General features: G+C 42.1%; 1 protein-coding gene and 1 pseudogene across 2 annotated transcripts in view; one reads left to right on the forward strand and one right to left on the reverse strand.

Annotated features, from left to right (window-relative positions):
* The window catches only part of LOC311140884 (NLR family CARD domain-containing protein 3-like), a 475,271-nt pseudogene that overhangs the window by 196,463 nt on the left and 257,294 nt on the right, over nucleotides 1–21,514 (reverse strand). The gene's annotated exons all lie outside the window — the stretch shown is intronic.
* Nucleotides 1,821–19,034, forward strand: LOC311099171 (NLR family CARD domain-containing protein 3-like; the record flags this gene model as incomplete). Its single annotated transcript, XM_084139851.1, has 5 exons — nucleotides 1,821–1,856; nucleotides 13,115–14,973; nucleotides 15,254–15,427; nucleotides 15,841–15,973; nucleotides 18,166–19,034. The coding sequence occupies 5 exons, from the start codon at nucleotides 1,821–1,823 to the stop codon at nucleotides 18,676–18,678; spliced, it is 2,715 nt and encodes a 904-aa protein (XP_083995977.1). The 3' UTR covers nucleotides 18,679–19,034.

Raw genomic sequence — 21,514 nt, forward strand, 5'->3', positions numbered from 1 at the left:
TCTTTAATCAGAACTCTAGAGGTTCTTCTTCCCTGAACCAAAATGGCTCCATATAGAACCCTGCATGGTGTCATTTATGAATTATGGCTACTACTATTAAATAGGAATATTTTTAGCTAAGAATATAATTTATAGGAAAATAGGAATGGTTGAAAAATCCCAATATTCATTAAAAATTATCCTTAGAAATAGCAGTGCTGGGGGTTTGGAAAGCCATAGTCAGTCAATCAACAATAGAACAATACTCTTATGAAAAATATTGATCTTTAACTTACAGTCAGTGGATACTATGCGACTAGAAAGGTTAAAAATGCATGCAAGAAATCACAGCGCAGCTGAAAAAAATATTGCAGGTGGAAATCAAAAGAGGATGTTCTACGGAGATAGGTGGGCGGGGCTGAGAGTAGCAGAGGGGTGGGATTAAAAAAGATCATGATCGGTAATAGTCATTACTGTAAACACTATAGATGTCTGAGTACTATCTATCCAAAATGTAATGTGTATAATTTATTATTATTATTATTTATATAAAAAAGTAATTACTGTGTATAAAATTATTGTATGGGGGGTAGAATTTATCTTCGTTATATTCAAACACACTGGTGGCCAGGGAGGCATCTCTTTGTTCGAACGATGGCCCAACTCTGGCTGACTTCTTTACAATACAATACATTACAATACAGTACAACTTTGTCCATTAGTTCCAGCAAACAACAAAAATGTATTTTCTGCTCCGTTCATAACCCCCCCAAACAGCAGACCTCACACATACAGTTGAGACCAGCACAGGTTCAAGCTGCAGTGCAGCGCCCCTGGATGGAGAGCATGTTGTGGGGTTAAGGGCCTTGCTCAAGGGCCCAACGAAAGGTGATTGTTTTGAGGACTTGGACCCAGCAGCCCTCCAGGGGTCAGATCAATTCCGTCCGTTCTTTCCAGCGCCCGGCCCGGGATTCAAACTGGACACTTTTCGGCCACAGGTCCAACACCTGCCACAGCTCCAACTCATTTGCCGCTGGGCGAAAACCTGAGTTAATATTCAGAAATAAGCAAGAGTTAATCTGCCAAAATGAAGACTAAATGTTATGCAGACATCATTATTATGATAACATACATGCAGTTGTCATCAGCAGCAGCCACAAGAGAGAGCCTCTGATAGTTCTGGGTAACTGCCAGACTGAGCCAAACATAGATAGTGTGTTAAAAGACATGTAATGATTAACTAGGATATTGAATCACCAACATTTATTATACATAATTATTATACAGAAATCATTGTCAAAAGCTGAAGAGAAACTGTTGCATGTAGGTCTATATTATTTATGGATTGATCATATAGAAATATAGAAACATTATTTTAACTACTCCAAAGCAATTACATGTGGCGCAGGAACCACTGACTCACTGCATTATTCTATAGTATTATCAAGACACCTGCTGTTAACTCTTAACTGGTTAGGACAGCTCATGAGGTGTCCTAAATATCTGCCGACTAGGTGGGACTAGAGGCTTCATGCATAGCTTTAATTTATACCCATAAGTGTAAAATGTCTTTATTCTCAGCACTTATACGACCAATTTTCTACTCTGAGACACTTTGTGGATATGGGCCCAGATCTCAAAATATTGTTATAAAAAAACGTTGAATGTTTGTTTTACATATAAAAATAAATAAATGAATATTACTAATGTAAGCCAGTATAAAGACTGGGTTATGTATGCACTCACTAACTGTAAGTCGCTCTGGATAAGAGCTTCTGCTAAGTGATTAAAACTCAAATGTAAATGTATTGTGTTGCACTGCTCATGTCCGCGTTCTGGAAATGTCCGCGTCCACGTCCAGAACTGCCCGCGTCCCCGTACAGAACTGCCCGCGTCAATGTACGGTTTGGCGCCAAGCATATTGTCCAGTTACGCGCAGAGTGGTCTGAGGTGATCTTGGGGAACAACGATGGAGTTCGATACAGTGTTGAGACACTGAAGTTTATTGTTCAATTAGCTTTTTTGCGTAATGGTCAGTGACAGTATGAGTGTAGCCAGAAACTTTTCACTCGCTATCCTTGTTTCATCTTGTGTGGTTCACCGGGTTCGTCATCATCCTCGAGGGACAGACGAACAACCTGCTAGCTAGCCAAGCTAGTCGGTACAGCTAGCTAAGCTAGCTACTCTACCAGCAGCATCCTAGTTATCCAAGCTACCACTACATCATCACCGGCTGCCTGCATTTCTTGTGGACCGATGGAGCTCCCGGGTTGTTTCTTCCACCTGTTAAATCCCGTGGAGGGCTTCTCCCTCTCTCGTTGATGGATGTTGGCCTCTGTCCGGTTCTCCTCTCTTCACTAAATGGACGGTAACTTTAGTGTTTAACCCCTCTGTGTCCAAGGACTGAACTTTTTGAATATTATTTTCGGGGCGCCTCAAGTTACATTTTTTACAACGTTTATTTCTGATAAAATTAGTTCATTGCATCCGCCATGGAGCCCAGTTTCATAATATTACCTTCTGTCCCTGGTTATGAAGTAATCGCAAAAAAACAGGCCTTATGTTTGGGCATTTTTCACCCTACCAACTCCTATTAGTTCTATTGAGCTCCGTGACACCGACTCGCCTTCAGAACGTTCTATTCCCAGTCCATTGTTCTGCGTCACAACGCCAGCTTCACTATTGTTATCAATGAGACCTGCCTGCGTTAACCCTGTAGGTTTACCTCAGGTAACTTATTATTAACAAGGTTACGGCTACTTGGTGAGCGCGCACACTGTTCACCTGAGTACATGTTGTGGTCACCAATAGTGAGGTGAGACGCAGTTTAAGAGGCGATGGCTGGCGGATAGCCATCAAACATTCAACATTTTCTGGTCATGGTTAACAATATTTGTTTTAAGAAAAAAGTGTACAATCTAAACAAAACGAATGTCCCTGTCCTCTTTTTCAAGATGTGGCCGATTTAAACAGCCAGAATAAATTTTTAAATTAAGAAATAAACATTTTTTTGATGACTTGTTGTTTCTAAGTGGCTGCTGGGTAATTTGATATGCATCGAACTCTTCCTTAGTAGGCATCAAATTGAGCGAATGCTGCGCAGGTTCACTGAGTTGCAAACCAAATGGATATAATGGGGTGATTGTTGTCTAATCGGGTGGTCTAGCTAATGGATTTGTAGATCTGACGCAGTTGCTACCTCAGATTATGAGCCTAGCAAGTGTCATGAATGAGTTATGTAGTACCCACATACGGCCACAAGGAGGAGAGAGAGTGCCATAAATCCTTACTGTTTTTTGCCATATAAAGCTTAAACCTAACAATCAATCAAATGTATTTATAAAGCTCTTTTTACACCAGCAGATGTCACAAAGTGCTATACAGAAACTCTTACCCTACTTATAACCTATTTTAACCGTAACCCTAACCCCTAATTCTAGGGTAGGGTAGCCTAAAACACTTTTAGAAACTATTTTAGTAATAATATTATCTTAGTAAATACAATTATAGTATTAAATAGCGTTTTGATTATTTTGTTGTTATTTTATTATATGTATAATTGCAAGACAGAACACTTGATAAATAAGATACATTTGTTTTATTTTTCAAATGTGGTTTGAATTGGGTGACCTAGTAACCTCTGTGTGAAAGTACAGCAATTGGCGTGGGGCAGGATTGAGACTGATCTAATACACTTTATTTCTCAGCTGCCTCACCAATGTCTGTACGTGAATTAATAACTTTTAATAGCTGAATATTTCCAATAGATGGCAGCATAAGACCACGAAGCATAAATTATAGGCTACAAGCAGCAATATGATTGACATAAAATAGCATGCAACCAAATACTATATGTCCCATGATTTTCTGAAATGGTCACTCATTACTTTAGTTAGCTATATATCTCGTATTAGGCCTGTGATGCTTTTGGAAGAGCAATTAAATAGTGACTATAGCAGGTGTTGAACCCCGCGTAAATAATCACTAGTCAGATGCTCCAACCTCAACCCTAGTATACATGCATTTTTTTATATCTAATATTGCGATTAAACAACCTCAGAATTGAAAAGACAAGAGTGCGTCTTCCAGCCCGCAAATAAATTACATCATGCAACCCTCGCGGTTAGCAAATGTACATCAACATCCCCCTTGCTTGTGCTAGAAGGCAGAGTGCTCGCTGCTGGTTGATGAATCTGACAATGAATGTACTAGGAAAATACGTTTTTCTTGACCAGAGGTGACTAAATTAATGTTCAGGCTTATTGATAATCGTTATAGTAATGAAGTATAATTTCAAAACATGAGCATAGAAGCAGCTAATAATAAACATGAATCATCATTATATTATTTCACAGTAATCTGTTAAATGCTTTTTCAGTCGTTCCTCTTGCGTTAGCAGTGTGGAAAGGGACAGTAAAAAGCATGTGCAGGAGTTTTCCTGTGAGGGGAGTGGTGGTGTATCCAGGGAGAAAACTAAACTGAGCTTCTGAAATGTCATTCATGGTCTTACGCTGCCATCTATTGGAATTATTTAGCAACTGCAGTAGTACTGAATAAAGTATATCCTTACTAAAGTAATAATTACTCAGAATTTCAAAATATGTCATTTTCTAGTTCATTTTACCACTTACAACCATAAAATAACAATTTATATAAACCAAAAACAACATACATTTAGTACACTATATATATATAATTTTAAAAACGATTTATTTAGATACGTACATTATCTGCCAAAGTAACACCTCGATTGAGCGTTCTTTTTGATTATTATTACTGTGTAAAACCTAGCAGTACTACTTATTTCTCTGAGAGTGAGGTAGATATATATTATTACTGTGTCAACCTAGTAGTACTACTTATTTCTCTGTGAATGAGGCAGATATATATTATTACTGTGTAAAACCTAGCAGTACTACTTATTTCTCTGTGAGTGAGGCAGATATATAGCATTTTGCAAAAAAAAACATGATTATTTGTCTCTCTGAAGTGAAACTATCAAGTGATAGATTTTAAACAAATACATGTCTGTCATTGAACAACCCCATGCCATGATTAGCTACTGAAAAAACACACCAATCTCTTTCATAATGTCTTTAAACAATATAAGCTAATTTACCAACATTTCTGAAAATGGATATATAGCGTTTTGGAATGAAACTCTTCCTCTGTTTCACCATCTGAGCTCAGAGTAGATGAGAGATGTAATGTTTGTCTCTGTTGTGTTGAAGTCCAATCAAGCAGGAGAGACCAGCCTCACCTGTACCCAGCTGTGTGTCCATGAAGAGTGACCGGTCAATGAGTCATCCTATGTACTTCAGAGAGGGAGACTTTTCTATTGAACAAAGGTAAGAAGAACTCATGGGTCATGGTCATTTCTCCTCTCCCATTTTCCCATTTATTTTTGTTGTTTTCATAATCCATAGGCTAATCCTTTTTTCAATTTTCATAGTCCTGAAACAATATTAAACAAACACAACATTCCCTCCCTGTGTGTGTGTGTGTGTGTGTGTGTGTGTGTGTGTTTGTGTGTGTGTGTGTGTGTGTGTGTGTGTGTGTGTGTGTGTGTGTGTGCACTCCCTGGATGAGGAGATTTAATCTCTATCCTGATTGCCTAGTCACTTTTACCCCTACCTACATGTACATATTACCTCAACTACCTGGTACCCCTGGACATTGACTCAGTACTGGTACTCCTTGTATATAGTCTAGTTATTACCTCAACTACCTGGTACCCCTGCACATTGACTCAGTACTGGTACTCCTTGTATATAGTCTAGTTATTACCTCAACTACCTGGTACCCCTGCACATTGACTCAGTACTGGTACTCCTTGTATATAGTCTAGTTATTAACTCAACTACCTGGTACCCCTGCACATTGACTCAGTACTGGTACTCCTTGTATATAGTCTAGTTATTACCTCAACTACCTGGTTCCCCTGCACGTTGACTCGGTACTGGTAGTCCTTGTATATAGTCTAGTTATTACCTCAACTACCTGGTACCCCTGCACATTGACTCAGTACTGGTACTCCTTGTATATAGTCTAGTTATTACCTCAACTACCTGGTACCCTGCACATTGACTCAGTACTGGTACTCCTTGTATATAGTCTAGTTATTACCTCAACTACCTGGTACGCCTACACATTGACTCAGTACTGGTACTCCTTGTATATAGTCTAGTTATTACCTCAACTACCTGGTACCCTGCACATTGACTCAGTAATGGTACTCCTTGTATATAGTCTAGTTATTACCTCAACTTCCTGGTACCCCTGCACATTGACTAAGTACTGGTACTCCTTGGATATAGTCTAGTTATGACCTCAACTTCCTGGTACCCCTGCACATCGACTCAGTACTGGTACTCCTTATATATAGTCTAGTTATTACCTCAACTTCCTGGTACCCCTGCACATTGACTCAGTACTGGTACTCCTTATATATTGTCTAGTTATTACCTCAACTACCTGGTACCCCTGCACATTGACTCAGTTTACCTTATAGCCTCATTATTATTTTTTTATTATGTTACTATTTCAATTTCTTTATTTTGCGAAATGTTGTGACTTTTTAACTCTGCATTGTTGGGAAAGGGCTCGTAAGTAAGCATTTCACGGTAAAGTGTACCACTGTTGTATTCGGCGCATGTGAGAAATACAATTTGATTTGATTTGAAGCTCATGCTCAGAAATACGTCATTGGGTCTAATGGTCGTCTTGTGCCGAACTGCACAGGTGCAGGCCGTCAAATCAAAGGCACTCCTTCAATATAAAGTTGTTTTTGACCAACATGAAAATGTGTCAGTTTGTTAAACTACTTAAGACAGAACATTTTCAAAATGAACAACTAAGGAAGTGATTTTTATCTCTCATTGACTTCTCAAACCCTAAACCCTGGCCTGGTCTACTTCATATGCGTACCACAATTATATATTTTTTTACATCAGCAGTTGTCACAAAGTGCTTATATAGAAACCCAGTCTAAAACCCCAAAGAGAAAGCAATTCAGATGTAGAAGCACGGTGGCTAGGAAAAACTCCCTAGAAAGGCAGGAACCTAGGAAGAAACCTAGAGAGGAACCAGGCTCTGAGGGGTGGCCAGTCCTCTTCTGGCTGTGCTGGGGGGAGATTATAAGAGGATATGGCCATTAAGTACAGATCGTTCTTCAAGATTTTCAAATGTTCATAGATGACCAGCAGGGTCAAATAATAATCACTGTGGTTATAGAGGGTGCAACAGGTCAGCACCTCAGGAGTAAATGTCATTTGGCTTTTCATAGCCGAGCATTCAGAGGTCGAGACAGCAGGTGTGGTAGGGAGAGAGAAGGAGAGGGAGAGAGAGAGAGAGAGAGGGTCGAAACAGCAGGTTCGGGACAAGGTCACACGTCCGGTGAACAGGTCAGAGTTCCAGATTGGCAGGCCGACCAGCAGAAACTGGATGAGTAGCAAGGTATCACGTCCGGTGGAGCATGTATCGATACTGATAGGATCGAAAGAAGGGGAGCGCTGCTCTCGGATCAGCTTTCTCCATTAAAATCATTCCATAACATTAGAATAATTTCGCAATACTGACCACGGATCAGCTTCTAGAAAGATATGACTACCTACGGCTGCAAAAATTGAGGTAGTTTATTCTAATGCTTACACAATAAAAATGCACTAAATCACAGATTTGGCACATCATTGTTCACATGTTAGGCCCCCCAGCCTAGCTAAACCTGCCTTAGATAGCTCCTTTGCCCCTCCCCCAATACACACGGAGACCGACTCAATTGATGCCTCCAGCGATGCTATCTCTTTCATTGTTACCCAACGCTTAGGTTTACCTCCACTTTACTCATATCCTTCCATATCCTTGTCTGTACATAATGCCCTGAATCTTTTCTATAACACCCGGAAATCTGCCCCCTTTATTCTATGTACCCAACGCACTAGAAGACCAGTTCTTAAAGCATTTAGCCGTATCCTTATTCTAGTCCTCCTCTGTTCCTCTGGTGATGTAGAGGCTAACCCAGGCCCTGCAGCCCTCAGTATCACTCCTACTCCCCAGGCGCTATCATTTGATGACTTCTGTAATCGCAAAAGTCTTGGTTTCTTGCACATAAATATCAGAAGTCTACTTCCTAAGTTTGAGTTATTCACTGCGTTAGCACACTCTGCCAACCCTGATGTTCTAGCAGTGTCTGAATCCTGGCTCAGGAAGGCCACCAAAAATTCTGAAATTTCCATCCCCAACTATAACATTTTCCGTCTAGATAGAACTGCCAAAGGGGGTGGAGTTGCAATCTACTGTAGAGATAGCCTGCAGAGCTCTATCATACTATCCAGGTCTGTGCCCAAACAGTTTGAGCTTCTACTTCTAAAAATCCACCTTTCCAGAAATAAGTCTCTCACTGTTGCCGCTTGCTACAGACCCCCCTCAGCCCCCAGCTGTGCCCTGGACACCATATGTGAATTGATTGCCCCCCATTTATCCTCAGAGTTTGTACTGCTTGGTGACCTAAATTGGGATATGCTTAATACCCCAGCCATCCTACAATCCAAGCTAGATGCCCTCAACCTCACGCAAATTATCAACGAACCTACCAGGTACAACCCTAAATCCGTAAACATGGGTACCCTCATAGATATCATCCTGACTAACATACCCTCTAAATACACCTCAGCTGTCTTCAACCAGGATCTCAGCGATCACTGCCTTATTGCCTGCGTCCGTAACGGGTCCGCGGTCAAACGACCACCCCTCATCACTGTCAAACGCTCCCTAAAACACTTTAGCGAGGAGGCCTTCCTAATTGACCTGGCCCAGGTATCCTGGATGGATATATATCTCATTCCGTCAGTAGAGGATGCCTGGTTGTTCCTTAAAAGTAATTTCCTCTCAATCTTAAATAAACATGCCCCATTCAAAAAATACAGAACTAAGAACCGATATAGCCCCTGGTGCTCCTCAGACTTGACTGCCCTTGACCAGCACAAAAACATCCTGTGGCGTACAGCATTAGCATCAAATAGCCCCCGCGATATGCAACTTTTCAGGGAAGTTAGGAACCAATACACACAAGCAGTCAGGAAAGCAAAGGCTAACTTTTTCAAACAGAAATTTGCATCCTGTAGCACTAACTTCAAAAAGTTTTGGGACACTGTAAAGTCCATGGAGAATAAGAGCACTTCCTCCCAGCTGCCCACTGCACTGAGGCTAGGAAACACTATCACCACCGATAAATCTACAATAATCGAGAATTTCAACAAGCATTTTGCTACAGCTGGCCATTCTTTCCATCTGGCTACCACTAACCCGGCCACCAACTCTGCACCCTCTGCTGCAACTTGCCCATGCCCCCCCCCGCTTCTCCTTCACACAAATTCAGACAGCTGATGTTTTGAAAGCGCTGCAAAATCTGGACCCCTACAAATCAGCTGGGCTAGACAATCTGGACCATTTCTTTCTAAAACTAGCCGCCGAAATTGTCGCTACCCCTATTACTAGTCTGTTCAACCTCTCATTCATAACGTCTGAGATCCCCAGAGATTGGAAAGCTGCCGCGGTCATCCCCCTCTTCAAAGGGGGTGACACTCTAGATCCAAACTGCTACAGACCTATATCCATCCTGCCCTGTCTTTCGAAAGTATTCGAAAGCCAAGTTAACAAACAGATCATCGACCATTTCGAATACCACCGTACCTTCTCCGCTATGCAATCCGGTTTCCGAGCTGGTCACGGGTGCACTTCAGCCACGCTCAAGGTCCTAAACGATATTATAACCGCGATTGATAATAGACAGTACTGTGCAGCCGTCTTCATCGACCTGGCCAAGGCTTTCGACTCTGTCAACCACCACATTCTTATTGGCAGACTAAATAGCCTTGGTTTCTCAAATGACTGCCTCACCTGGTTCACCAACTACTTCTCAGATAGAGTTCAGTGTGTCAAATCGGAGGGCCTGTTGTCTGGACCTATGGCAGTCTCTATGGGGGTGCCACAGGGTTCAATTCTTGGGCCGACACTTTTCTCCGTGTATATCAATGATGTCGCTCTTGCTGCTGGTGACTCTCAGATCCACCTCTACGCAGACGACACCATTTTGTATACATCTGGCCCTTCATTGGACACTGTGTTAACAAACCTCCAAACGAGCTTCAATGCCATACAACAATCCTTCAGTAGCCTCCAACTGCTCTTAAACACTAGTAAAACTAAATGCATGCTTTTCAATCGAACGCTGCTGGCACCCGCCCACCCGACTAGAATCACCACTCTCGACGGGTCTGACCTAGAGTATGTGGACAACTACAAATACCTAGGTGTCTGGTTAGACTGTAAACTCAACTTCCAGACTCACATAAAGAATCTCCAATCCAAAGTTAAATCTAGAATCGGCTTCCTATTTCGCAATAAAGCCTCCTTCACTCATGCTGCCAAACATGCCCTCGTAAAACTGACTATCCTACCGATCCTTGACTTCGGCGATGTAATTTACAAAATAGCCTCCAACACTCTACTCAGCAAATTGGATGTAGTCTATCACAGTGCCATCCGTTTTATCTCCAAAGCCCCATACACTACCCACCACTGTGACCTGTACGCTCTTGTTGGCTGGTCCTCACTACATGTTCGTCGTCAAACCCACTGGCTCCAGGCCATCTATAAATCACTGCTAGGCAAATCCCCGCCTTATCTTAGCTCATTGGTCACCATAGCAGCACCCACCCGTAGTCTGCGCTCCAGCAGGTATATCTCACTGGTCATTCCCAAAGCCAACACCTCCTTTGGCCGCCATTCCTTCCAGTTCTCTGCTGCCAATGACTGGAACGAATTGCAAAAATCTCTGAAGCTGGAGACTCTTATCTCCCTCAATAACTTTAAGCATCAGTTGTCAGAGCACCTTACCGATCACTGCACCTGTACACAGCCCATCTGAAATTAGCCCACCCAACTACCTCATCCCTATATTGTTATTTATTTTGCTCTTTTGCACCCCAGTATCTCTATTTGCACATAATCTCTTGCACATCTAGCATTCCAGTGTTAATACTATTGTAATTATTCTGCACTATAGCCTATTTATTGCCTTACCTCCATAACTTGCTACATTTGCACACACTGTATATATATTTCCTGTTGTATTTCTGACTTTATGTTTTTTACCCCATATGTAACTCTGTGTTGTTTTTATTGCACTACTTTGCTTTATGTTGGCCAGGTCGCAGTTGTAAATGAGAACCTGTTCTCAACTGGCTTACCTGGTTAAATAAAGGTGAAATAAAAAAATAAAAAAAACATATTACAGACAGTAGCCTACAAGTAGCATTTAACATTTAATATATTTCAATATGATTGAAATAGGCCTATAGCCTACTGTTTATATTTTAATGCAATCATCTTGGTTTTCATTTGAACCAAATGTGTGTACTTCCCTTGTTTGCATCAATTGCAAAGACATTGGCAACTTTGAATTTGTACTCAACTTTGTTCTGAATTTATCTGCGGTCACAAAGAGACGGATAAACCTTGTGATTCTATGTTTAGCGGAGATCTTCTGTGTATAAAGTGATGCGGGAGGGCAAAAAAGCATCTAACGACGCACTTGGCTGTTCTACAAGTGGTCTGAGGCAGGTGTTAGAATATGAGCGTTTTAAAGTGCAACGTTAATAACGATGGTTTTGGGAAACAGCTCAGAGATTTAACAATGCTCCTACGAAGGTTCTATCAATAAACTAGATAGATTCTAATGATGAACTTAGCCTTAAGATGCTTTTGTGAGACCCTGGATAAGAACATCTGCTAAATGACGAAAATGTAAATGTTTTACGTACAGATCTCATATTACTGTATTGAATTTTGTACATTTGTACAGATTTTTATTAAAAATGTAGTTATTTGTTACATTTGACTGTGTAAAACCTAGCAGTACTACTTATTTCTCAGAGAGTGAGGCAGATATATATATTTACTGTGTAAAACCTAGCAGTACTACTTATTTCTCTGAGAGTGAGGCAGATATATTATTACTGTGTAAAACCTAGTAGTACTACTTATTTCTCTGAGAGTGAGACAGATATATATATATATAATTTGGCAAAGAAAACTACATTATTTGTCTCTCTGAAATAAACCATCAAGCGATTTAAACAATGAGAGAAATAATGTTTGTCTCTGTTGTGTTGAAGTCCAATCAAGCAGGAGAGACCAGCCTCCCCTGTACCCAGCTGTGTGTCCATGAAGAGTGACAAGTCTATGGTTCAACCTATACGGTTTAGAGAGGGAGACTTTTCTACTGAACAAAGGTAAGAAGAACTCATGGGTCATGGTCAGTGAGTTAAACAACACTGTCTCTAGTCATTTCTCCTCTCCCATTTTACCATTTCTTTTGCTTGTTTTCATAATACATAGGCTAATCCTTTTTTCCATTTTCATAGTCCTGAAACATTATTAAACAAACACAACAATCCCTCCCTGTGTGTGTGTGTGTGTGTGTGAGTGTGTGAGTGAGTGTGTGTGTGTGTGTGTGTAAAGTTAATCTGTCAATCATTAATTAATGTGTTAATGAGAAAGCATTTAGTCTCTTGCTTAACTTATTTACTTGATTTATTTCAGTTACTTGAAGAGAATATTATGACATTTGTGAAGAACGAGCTGAAGATGTTCAAGAGGATTCTTAGTCCAGAACTCCAAGAAGGCTTTGAGAGTCAGAAGCAGGATAAGGAAGTGGTGGATGCTGAAGATGAGAAGCAGGAGAGCAGTGCCAGAGAGGGGGCTCTGAAGATCACACTGCACGTCCTGAGGAAAATGAACCAGAAGGAGCTTGCTGACACACTGGAGAAAAGTAGAGCTGTCTGCCTCATGTTGAATGCTGTTTTAGAACATTTAAAAGCTGTAGCTAAAGTACAGCTAAAGTAGCTGTGTAACTCAATGATATTGTAGCAGCCTTAACACAACACCTAGTGACCTCATCAAGTGATTAATTTAGACAGAGAGAAGAGGAGTGAGGAAGATAGAGATAGACAACATTAAAGATACCATCAGTAACACCGAATAATAATAATATAATCAGTCATTATGAAAACATTTACACATTTATACAGTCAGTTAAGAGAATAGATTACTTTTATTTAAAACTTTATAACAGTCCTACAATACTGTAGCCATTAAAACAGATGTAATATTAATATCCTCTGTGTTATTTCTTCATTCAGATGAGCTTGCTGTGATTTGCCAACGTGAACTCAAATCTAATCTAAAGAAGAAGTTTCAATGTGTATTTGAGGGGATCGCTAAACAAGGAAACCCAACACTTCTCAATAAGATCTACACAGAGCTCTACATCACAGAGGGTGGAAAAGGAGAGGTCAATAATGAACATGAGCTGAGACAGATTGAGACAACAACCAGGAAACAAGCAAGACCAGAGACTGCAATCAAATGTAACGACATCTTCAAACCCTTAACTGGACAAGACAAACCTATCAGAACTGTGTTGACAAAGGGAGTCGCTGGCATTGGAAAAACAGTCTCTGTGCAGAAGTTCATTCTGGACTGGGCTGAAGGAAAAGCAAATCAGGATGTCCAATTTGTATTTTCATTCCCTTTTCGGGAGCTGAATTTGATGAAAAAGGAAAAACACACTTTCATTGAACTTCTCAATCACTTCTCAATGGAAACCAAACAATCAAGAATCTCCAACTACGACAAGTACAAAGTTATTTTCATCTTTGATGGTCTGGATGAGTGCCGACTGCCCCTAGACTTCCAGAAGAACAAGATATGCTGTGACGTCACAAAGTCAACCTCAGTGGATGTTCTGCTGACAAATCTCATCAAGGGAAATCTGCTTCCCTCTGCTCTCCTCTGGATAACTACACGACCTGCAGCAGCCAATCAGATCCCTTCAGGGTGTGTTGACCAGGTGACAGAGGTACGAGGGTTCAATGACCCACAGAAGGAGGAGTACTTCAGGAAGAGATTCAGTGATGAGGACCTGGCCAGCAGAATCATCTCACACATAAAGACATCAAGGAGCCTCCACATCATGTGCCACATTCCAGTCTTCTGTTGGATTTCTGCAATAGTCCTTGAACACATGCTGAAACATAAGAGAGAAGAGATGCCCAAGACTCTGACTGAGATGTACTCACACCTTGTGGAGTTTCATACCAAACAGAAGAATGAAAAGTATCTTGGGAAAGAAGAGACAGGTCCACACTGGAATAAAGAGAGCATTCTGTCACTGGGAAAACTGGCCTTTCAACAGCTTGTGAAGGGCAATCTGATTTTCTATGAAGAAGACCTGAAAGAGGCTGGCATTGATATCAATGAAGCCTCAGTGTACTCAGGATTGTGCACACAGCTCTTTAAAGAGGAATGTGGGCTGTACCAGGACAAGGTGTACTGCTTTGTGCATCTGAGCATTCAGGAGTTTCTGGCTGCTGTATATGTGTTCCTCTCATTCATCAACAACAATGAGAATCTAATGGCCAAACCTCAATCAACGTCCAGTAACTTTTCTGTGAGGATCAGACACAAGCGTAAAGTTACTGTCTACAAGAGTGCTGTGGATGAAGCCTTACAAAGTGAGACAGGAAACCTGGACCTGTTCCTCCGATTCCTTCTGGGCCTCTCAATGGAGTCCAATCAGAAGCATTTACCAGGTCTACTGACAAAGACAAGAAGCAGCTCACAGAGCCATGAAGAAACAGTCAAGTACATCAAGGAGAAGATCAGGGAGAATCCCTCTCCAGAGAGGTGCATCAATCTGTTCCACTGTCTGAATGAACTGAATGACCATTCTCTAGTGGAGGAGATCCAAAGCTACCTGAGATCAGGAAGTCTCTCAGAAGAAGAACTTTCACCTGCACAGTGGTCAGCTCTGGTCTTTGTGTTGCTGACTTCAGAAAAGGAGCTGGATGTGTTTGACCTGAAGAAATTCTCCAGATCAGAGGAAGGTCTTCTGAGGCTGCTGCCAGTGGTCAAAGCCTCCAGAGCTGCTCTGTGAGTATATAAAATGACATTTAAGTACTAATCATCAGGAAGAAATGTTCAGAGAAATATACGTATTATAATATGTATATAATTAATATTGAAAAACATACTGAATCAATGCATTGATGTTCATATTAGTATAACAATATGACCATACAATTCTAGGAGACGGAAGATGAATCTATATGTTGTTTAAGAGAATAAACCAAATGCATCTGCCATAGTCCTTCTACACTACTGGTGTTAAATTAACAGTGTGTTTGTGAAATCATTATGATCTCTCTGTCAGGCTGTCAGGCTGTGGAGTCACAGAGGAAGGCTGTGCTTCTCTGGTCTCAGCTCTGAAGTCAAACCCCTCACACCTGAGAGAGCTGGACCTGAGTAACAATGACCTGAAGGATTCAGGAGTGAAGCTGCTCTCTGCTGGACTGGGGAATCCCCACTGTAAACTGAAGACTCTGAGGTCAGTATTCCTGTAGTTGGTCAACAAGTGGTAACTGTTCACCAGATCCACATGTGTTTACCAGGCACACATAGTCCACACCATATGTGTTTGGACAGTGAAGCTTACAGTTTTAAAATTTGGTGCTATGCTACAGCATTTTGGATTTCAGATAGAATGTTTCATATTAGGTGACAGTACATAATGTCACCTTTTATTTGAGGGTAATGGTGAGAGGTTAGCATGTTTTGTTGTAGCCTCTGTAACTTTCTCACTCATTATTATTCATGATTCATTCATGATATTTCTCAATCTTGGCATCATCAGGATTACTTTAGTAGTGTTTAGAAACATGTTATCTACTCACTCAGACAGAAAATGACTCAACTCCAAAGAATAGTAGTGTGGTTTTAATATGATTTGACTCTTTGCAGGCTGTCAGGCTGTCTAGTTACAGAGGAAGGCTGTGCTTCTCTGGTCTCAGCTCTGAAGTCAAACCCCTCACACCTGAGAGAGCTGGACCTGAGCTACAATCACCCAGGAGACTCAGGAGTCAGACTGCTCTCTGCTGGACAAGAGGATCCACACTGCAGACTGGAGAAACTCAAGTATGTAGAGGGTTTATGTCAATGTTCATATCAGACATGTTGGAGTTATCAGGCTAGTTAAGACAAACATTCTGACCACAACTTGGACTTAGTTATATAAAGACTGTGTGTGTGTGTGTGTGTGTGCGTGTGTGTCCAGTGTGTGTGTGGGTCAAGTGTGTGTGTGTGTGTGTCCAGTGTGTGTGTATCCAGTGTGTGTATGTGTGTGTTTCGGTGTCCAGTGTGTGTGTGTGTGTGTGTGTGTGTGTGTGTGTGTGTGTGTGTGTGTGTGTGTGTGTGTGTGTGTGTGTGTGTGTCCAGTGTGTGTGTGTGTGTGTGTGTGTGTGTGTGTGTGTGTGTGTGTGTGTGTGTGTGTGTGTGTGTGTGGGTCCAGTGTGTTTGTGTGTCCAGTGTGTGTGTGTGTGCACGTGTATCAGTACACACACTGGACACACAAACACACACTGGACCCACAAACACACACACACTGGACACACACATACTGGACAAACACACACTGGACACACACAAACACTGGACAAACACACACACACTGGACAAACACACACACACACACTGGACACACACACACACACACACACACACACACACACAAACACACACTGGACACACACACAAAAAGGAAACAAACACACACACTGGACACACACACACACACACTGGACACTCACACACTCACACTGGACACACACACACACTGGACACACACACACTGGACAAACACACACACACTGGACACACACACACACACACACACACACACTGGATACACACACACACACACACACACACACTGGACACACTTGACACACACACACACACACTGGACACACATATACACTGGACACACACAGACACACACTGTATACACACACACACACACACACACACACACACACTGGACACACTTGACACACAAACACACACTGGACACACATATACACTGGACACACACACTGTTCACACACTGTACACACACACACACACACACACACTGGACACACACAGACACACACACACACACTCACACTGGACACACACACACACACACACACACACACACAATGGACACACACATTCACACAGACACTGGAGACACACACAAAGGAAACACACACACACACACACAAAGGAAACACACACACTGAACACATACACACACACACACACTGGACACACACACACACTGGACACACGCACACATACTGGACACACAGACACATACACTGGACACACACACACACACACAAACACACACACACAAACACACAAATTGGACACACACACACACACACACTGGACACAGACACACACACACACACACACACACACACACACACTGGACACACACACACACACACACACACACACACACACACACACACACACACTGGACACACACACACATTGGACAAACACTGGACAAACACAGACACACACTTGGACAAAGTTATATGCTGTTATATGCTGACAGTGTGTATGTGTGTGTGTGTGTGTGTGTGTGTGTGTGTGTGTGTGTGTGTGTGTGTGTGTGTGTGTGTGTGTGTGTGTGTGTGTGTGTGTGTGAGTTCAGGTGTATCCCTCAATGACTGTCTGTTCTTCTGCTTACCGCTACAGTGTGGAACATGGTGGAGAGAACACAATGAAACCTGGACATAGAAAATGTGAGTGTTGACTGCTGTGAAGAATATGACTAAGAATAAGTCTTAATTCAAGTGAAGTCAAAGTCAAAGACCACCATCATTACTTACTTGGTCATATTAAATATCAGATGTAGTTCTACAGAAGCAGAAATCAGGGACACCAAAGTTTACTAAGAGTTGCTTTGACAATGTGTGTGTGTGTGTGTGTGTGGTGTGTTCGTGTTACTTTAGAAATGTGTGTTTGTATTCATGCATGCATTCAGGATGTGTGTGTGTGTGTGTGTGTGTGTGTGTGTGTGTGTGATTAATGGGAATAAGTGTGTTTTATATTTCCATACAGTATAACATATGATCATTCAACAAGTCTCAAGTTACCTTAACTTCTCATTTTGATACCTAGAAACAGCTACATTAAATTAATTTGTGAAAAGTGAGTTAACATTCTAATGTGAATGATGATGATTTCTAATATTGTGTCTGGTTTCATCCATCAAAAGTCTGTGATCTCACACTTGACCTAAACACAGTAAACAGACGCCTCTCTCTGTCTGAGGAGAACAGAAAGGTGACATGTAGGAGAGAGGAGCAGCCGTATCCTGATCACCCAGAGAGATTTGAGGTCTGGAGACAGGTGCTGTGTAGAGAGGGTCTGACTGGGCGCTGTTACTGGGAGGTAGAGTGGAGTGGGAGAGGGGCTGATATAGGAGTGGCATATAAAGGAATCAGCAGGAGAGGAAGGGGTGATGACTGTTGTTTTGGATACAATGACAAGTCCTGGAGTCTGGTCTGCTCTGACAACAGTTACAGAGCCAGGCACAGTAATAAGTCCACTACCATAGACGTCCCCTCCTCCAGCCCCCACAGAGTAGGATTGTATCTGGACTGGCCAGCCGGCACTCTGTCCTTCTACAGAGTCTCCTCTGACACACTGACCCACCTGAACACATTCCACTCCACATTCACTGAGCCCCTCTATCCAGGGTTTAATGTTTTGTATGATGGGGACTCAGTGTCCCTGTAAATAATAATAATAACCATGGTAACACTGACACACACACACACACACACACACACACACACTGGATACACACACACACACACACAGTGGACACACACACACACACACATACACTGGACACACACACACACTCGACAAACACACACACACTGGACACACACACACACACACACTGCACACACACACACACACACACACACACACACACTGGACAAACACACACAATGGACACACACACACTGGACACACACACACAGGACACACACATGCAGGACAAACACACACACACACACACACACACACAATTAACACACACTGGACACACACTGAACACACACACACACACACTGGACACACAAACACACACACACTGAGCACACATACATACACTAGAAACACACACACTGAACACACACACACACTGGACACACACACACACACTGAACACACATACATACACTAGACACACACACACACACACTGAACACACACACACACACTGAACACACACACACCCACACAATGGACACACACACACACACTGAACTCACACACACACTGAACACACATACATACACTAGACACACACACACACACTGAACACATACACACACACACACTGAACACATACACACACTGGACACACACACACTGGACACGCACACACACAATGGACACACACTGGACACACACACACATACTGGACACACACACACGTACACTGGACACACACACACAAACACACACACACACACACAAACACACACACTGGACACACACACACACACTGGACACACACACACACACACTGGACACACACACACACACTAGACACTCACACACACACACACACATACTGGACACACACATACACACACTGGATTCACACACACACTGGACACACACACATGCTGGACACACACACACACACACACACACATATACTGGACACACACAAACTGGACACACACACACTGGACACACACACATGACACACACACACACACTGAACACACACACACACTGTACACACATACATACACTAGACACACACACACACTGAACTCATACACACACACACACTGGACACACACACACACAATGGACACACACACACAGGACACACACACACACACATACTTGACACACACACACACACTGGACACACAAACACAAACACACACACTGAACACATTTCCATGTGTAGGATTTTGATGAAAGGAAATCCCATATAGCCTACTGGACAGGACTTTGCTATGGCATCTTCTGTTTGGGTGTCTCAGGTCAGGTCTGAGCCATGATCAGAATGTGTCTCTGTGTCTATTTCCAGCCCTGCCATTTCTACCTGTCCTGATCTAGTGTTTCACCCCTGACCTCCTCACACCGTCTCACTGTCCATGTCTGCTTTTAGCTCCCACCTCTACTTCACTGTGTTATAATGGACCTTATGCTTGTTATGTCTCCTCTGGAACCAGTAATCAAACATACTGACCTTTCTGACCCTATCCCATGACCCTACTTTTTACAACTGAACATTAAAATTCCTCTATGAGTTTTATTTAGTGTCCATTTACTTATCTATGTATTTGTTGTATATTGGGGTTGTGCTGCAGAGCATCATGGGGGTTTGTATGTGTTGAGATGATCACGTTCCAGATAAATGGTTGAACTGATTCCTGTCTCCTGTCTCATCATTATTGAATTGTTATACAGACGTGGTTATGACACCAACGAGACATAACAAAAGATTGGCGATGAGTAAGTCTGAATCTACAGGAACTATTCTGTCTGGAAGAAGTGGGTTTTTACAACTGTTTAAAACTGTTATTTTCTGTGGTCCAGAAAAGGCTAATGTTAGCATAGTGTATTGATAGCAGAGGCAGGTGAATAGTCTAGCTAGCTAAGAGAGAGAGTTAACATCGTCATGGACGGCAGAAAAGGACTGGAGACGGACGTCGGAGCGGGAAAACAAAATGATTAAAAGGGAGGAACATACAGTGGGGAAAAAAAGGATTTAGTCAGCCACCAATTGTGCAAGTTCTCCCACTTAAAAAGATGAGAGAGGCCTGTAATTTTCATCATAGGTACACGTCAACTATGACAGACAAATTGAGATTTTTTTCCCCAGAAAATCACATTGTAGGATTTTTAATGAATTTATTTGCAAATGATTGTCACGGTTTCGGCCGAGGCTGCTCCTTCTCCTTGTTCGGGCAGGCTTCGGCGGTCGTCGTCTCCGGAGTACTAGCTGCCACCGTTCTATGTTTCTATGTTTGATTAGTTTTGTCTGATTGTTACACCTGTTCATTGTTAAGTGTTCATTATGCGTCCTATTTAGTTCTCTTGTGTTTGGTCAGGTGTTGTGTGTAATTGTTCGATGTCACGTGTAGTAGTTGGTTCGCTGTTCTGTGCTCTCTGTATTTTGTTTTGTTTGAGAGAGTCCTGCACGTTGTGCGCATTTACTTTGGTTCACACCAGTGTGCGTATGTTTCGCCTGTGGCCTGTTGCCGTGTTTGGCTTGTATTTTCGGACTTCACTAAAGACATCTGTTTCGAATCTCTGTGTGTCCTGCGTGTGATTCCACGTTACCTCTACACTCAACCCTGACAATCATGGTGGAAAATAAGTATTTGGTCACCTACAAACAAGCAAGATTTCTGGCTCTCACAGACCTGTAACTTCTTCTTTAAGAGGCTCCTCTGTCCTCCACTCGTTACCTGTATTAATGGCACCTGTTTGAACTTGTTATCAGTATAAAAGACACCTGTCCACAACCTCAAACAGTCACACTCCAAACTCCACTATGGCCAAGACCAAAGAGCTGTCAAAGGACACCAGA

The sequence above is a fragment of the Coregonus lavaretus genome, assembly GCF_964263955.1.
Source record: "Coregonus lavaretus genome assembly, chromosome: 2".
NCBI lineage: Eukaryota > Metazoa > Chordata > Actinopteri > Salmoniformes > Salmonidae > Coregonus > Coregonus lavaretus.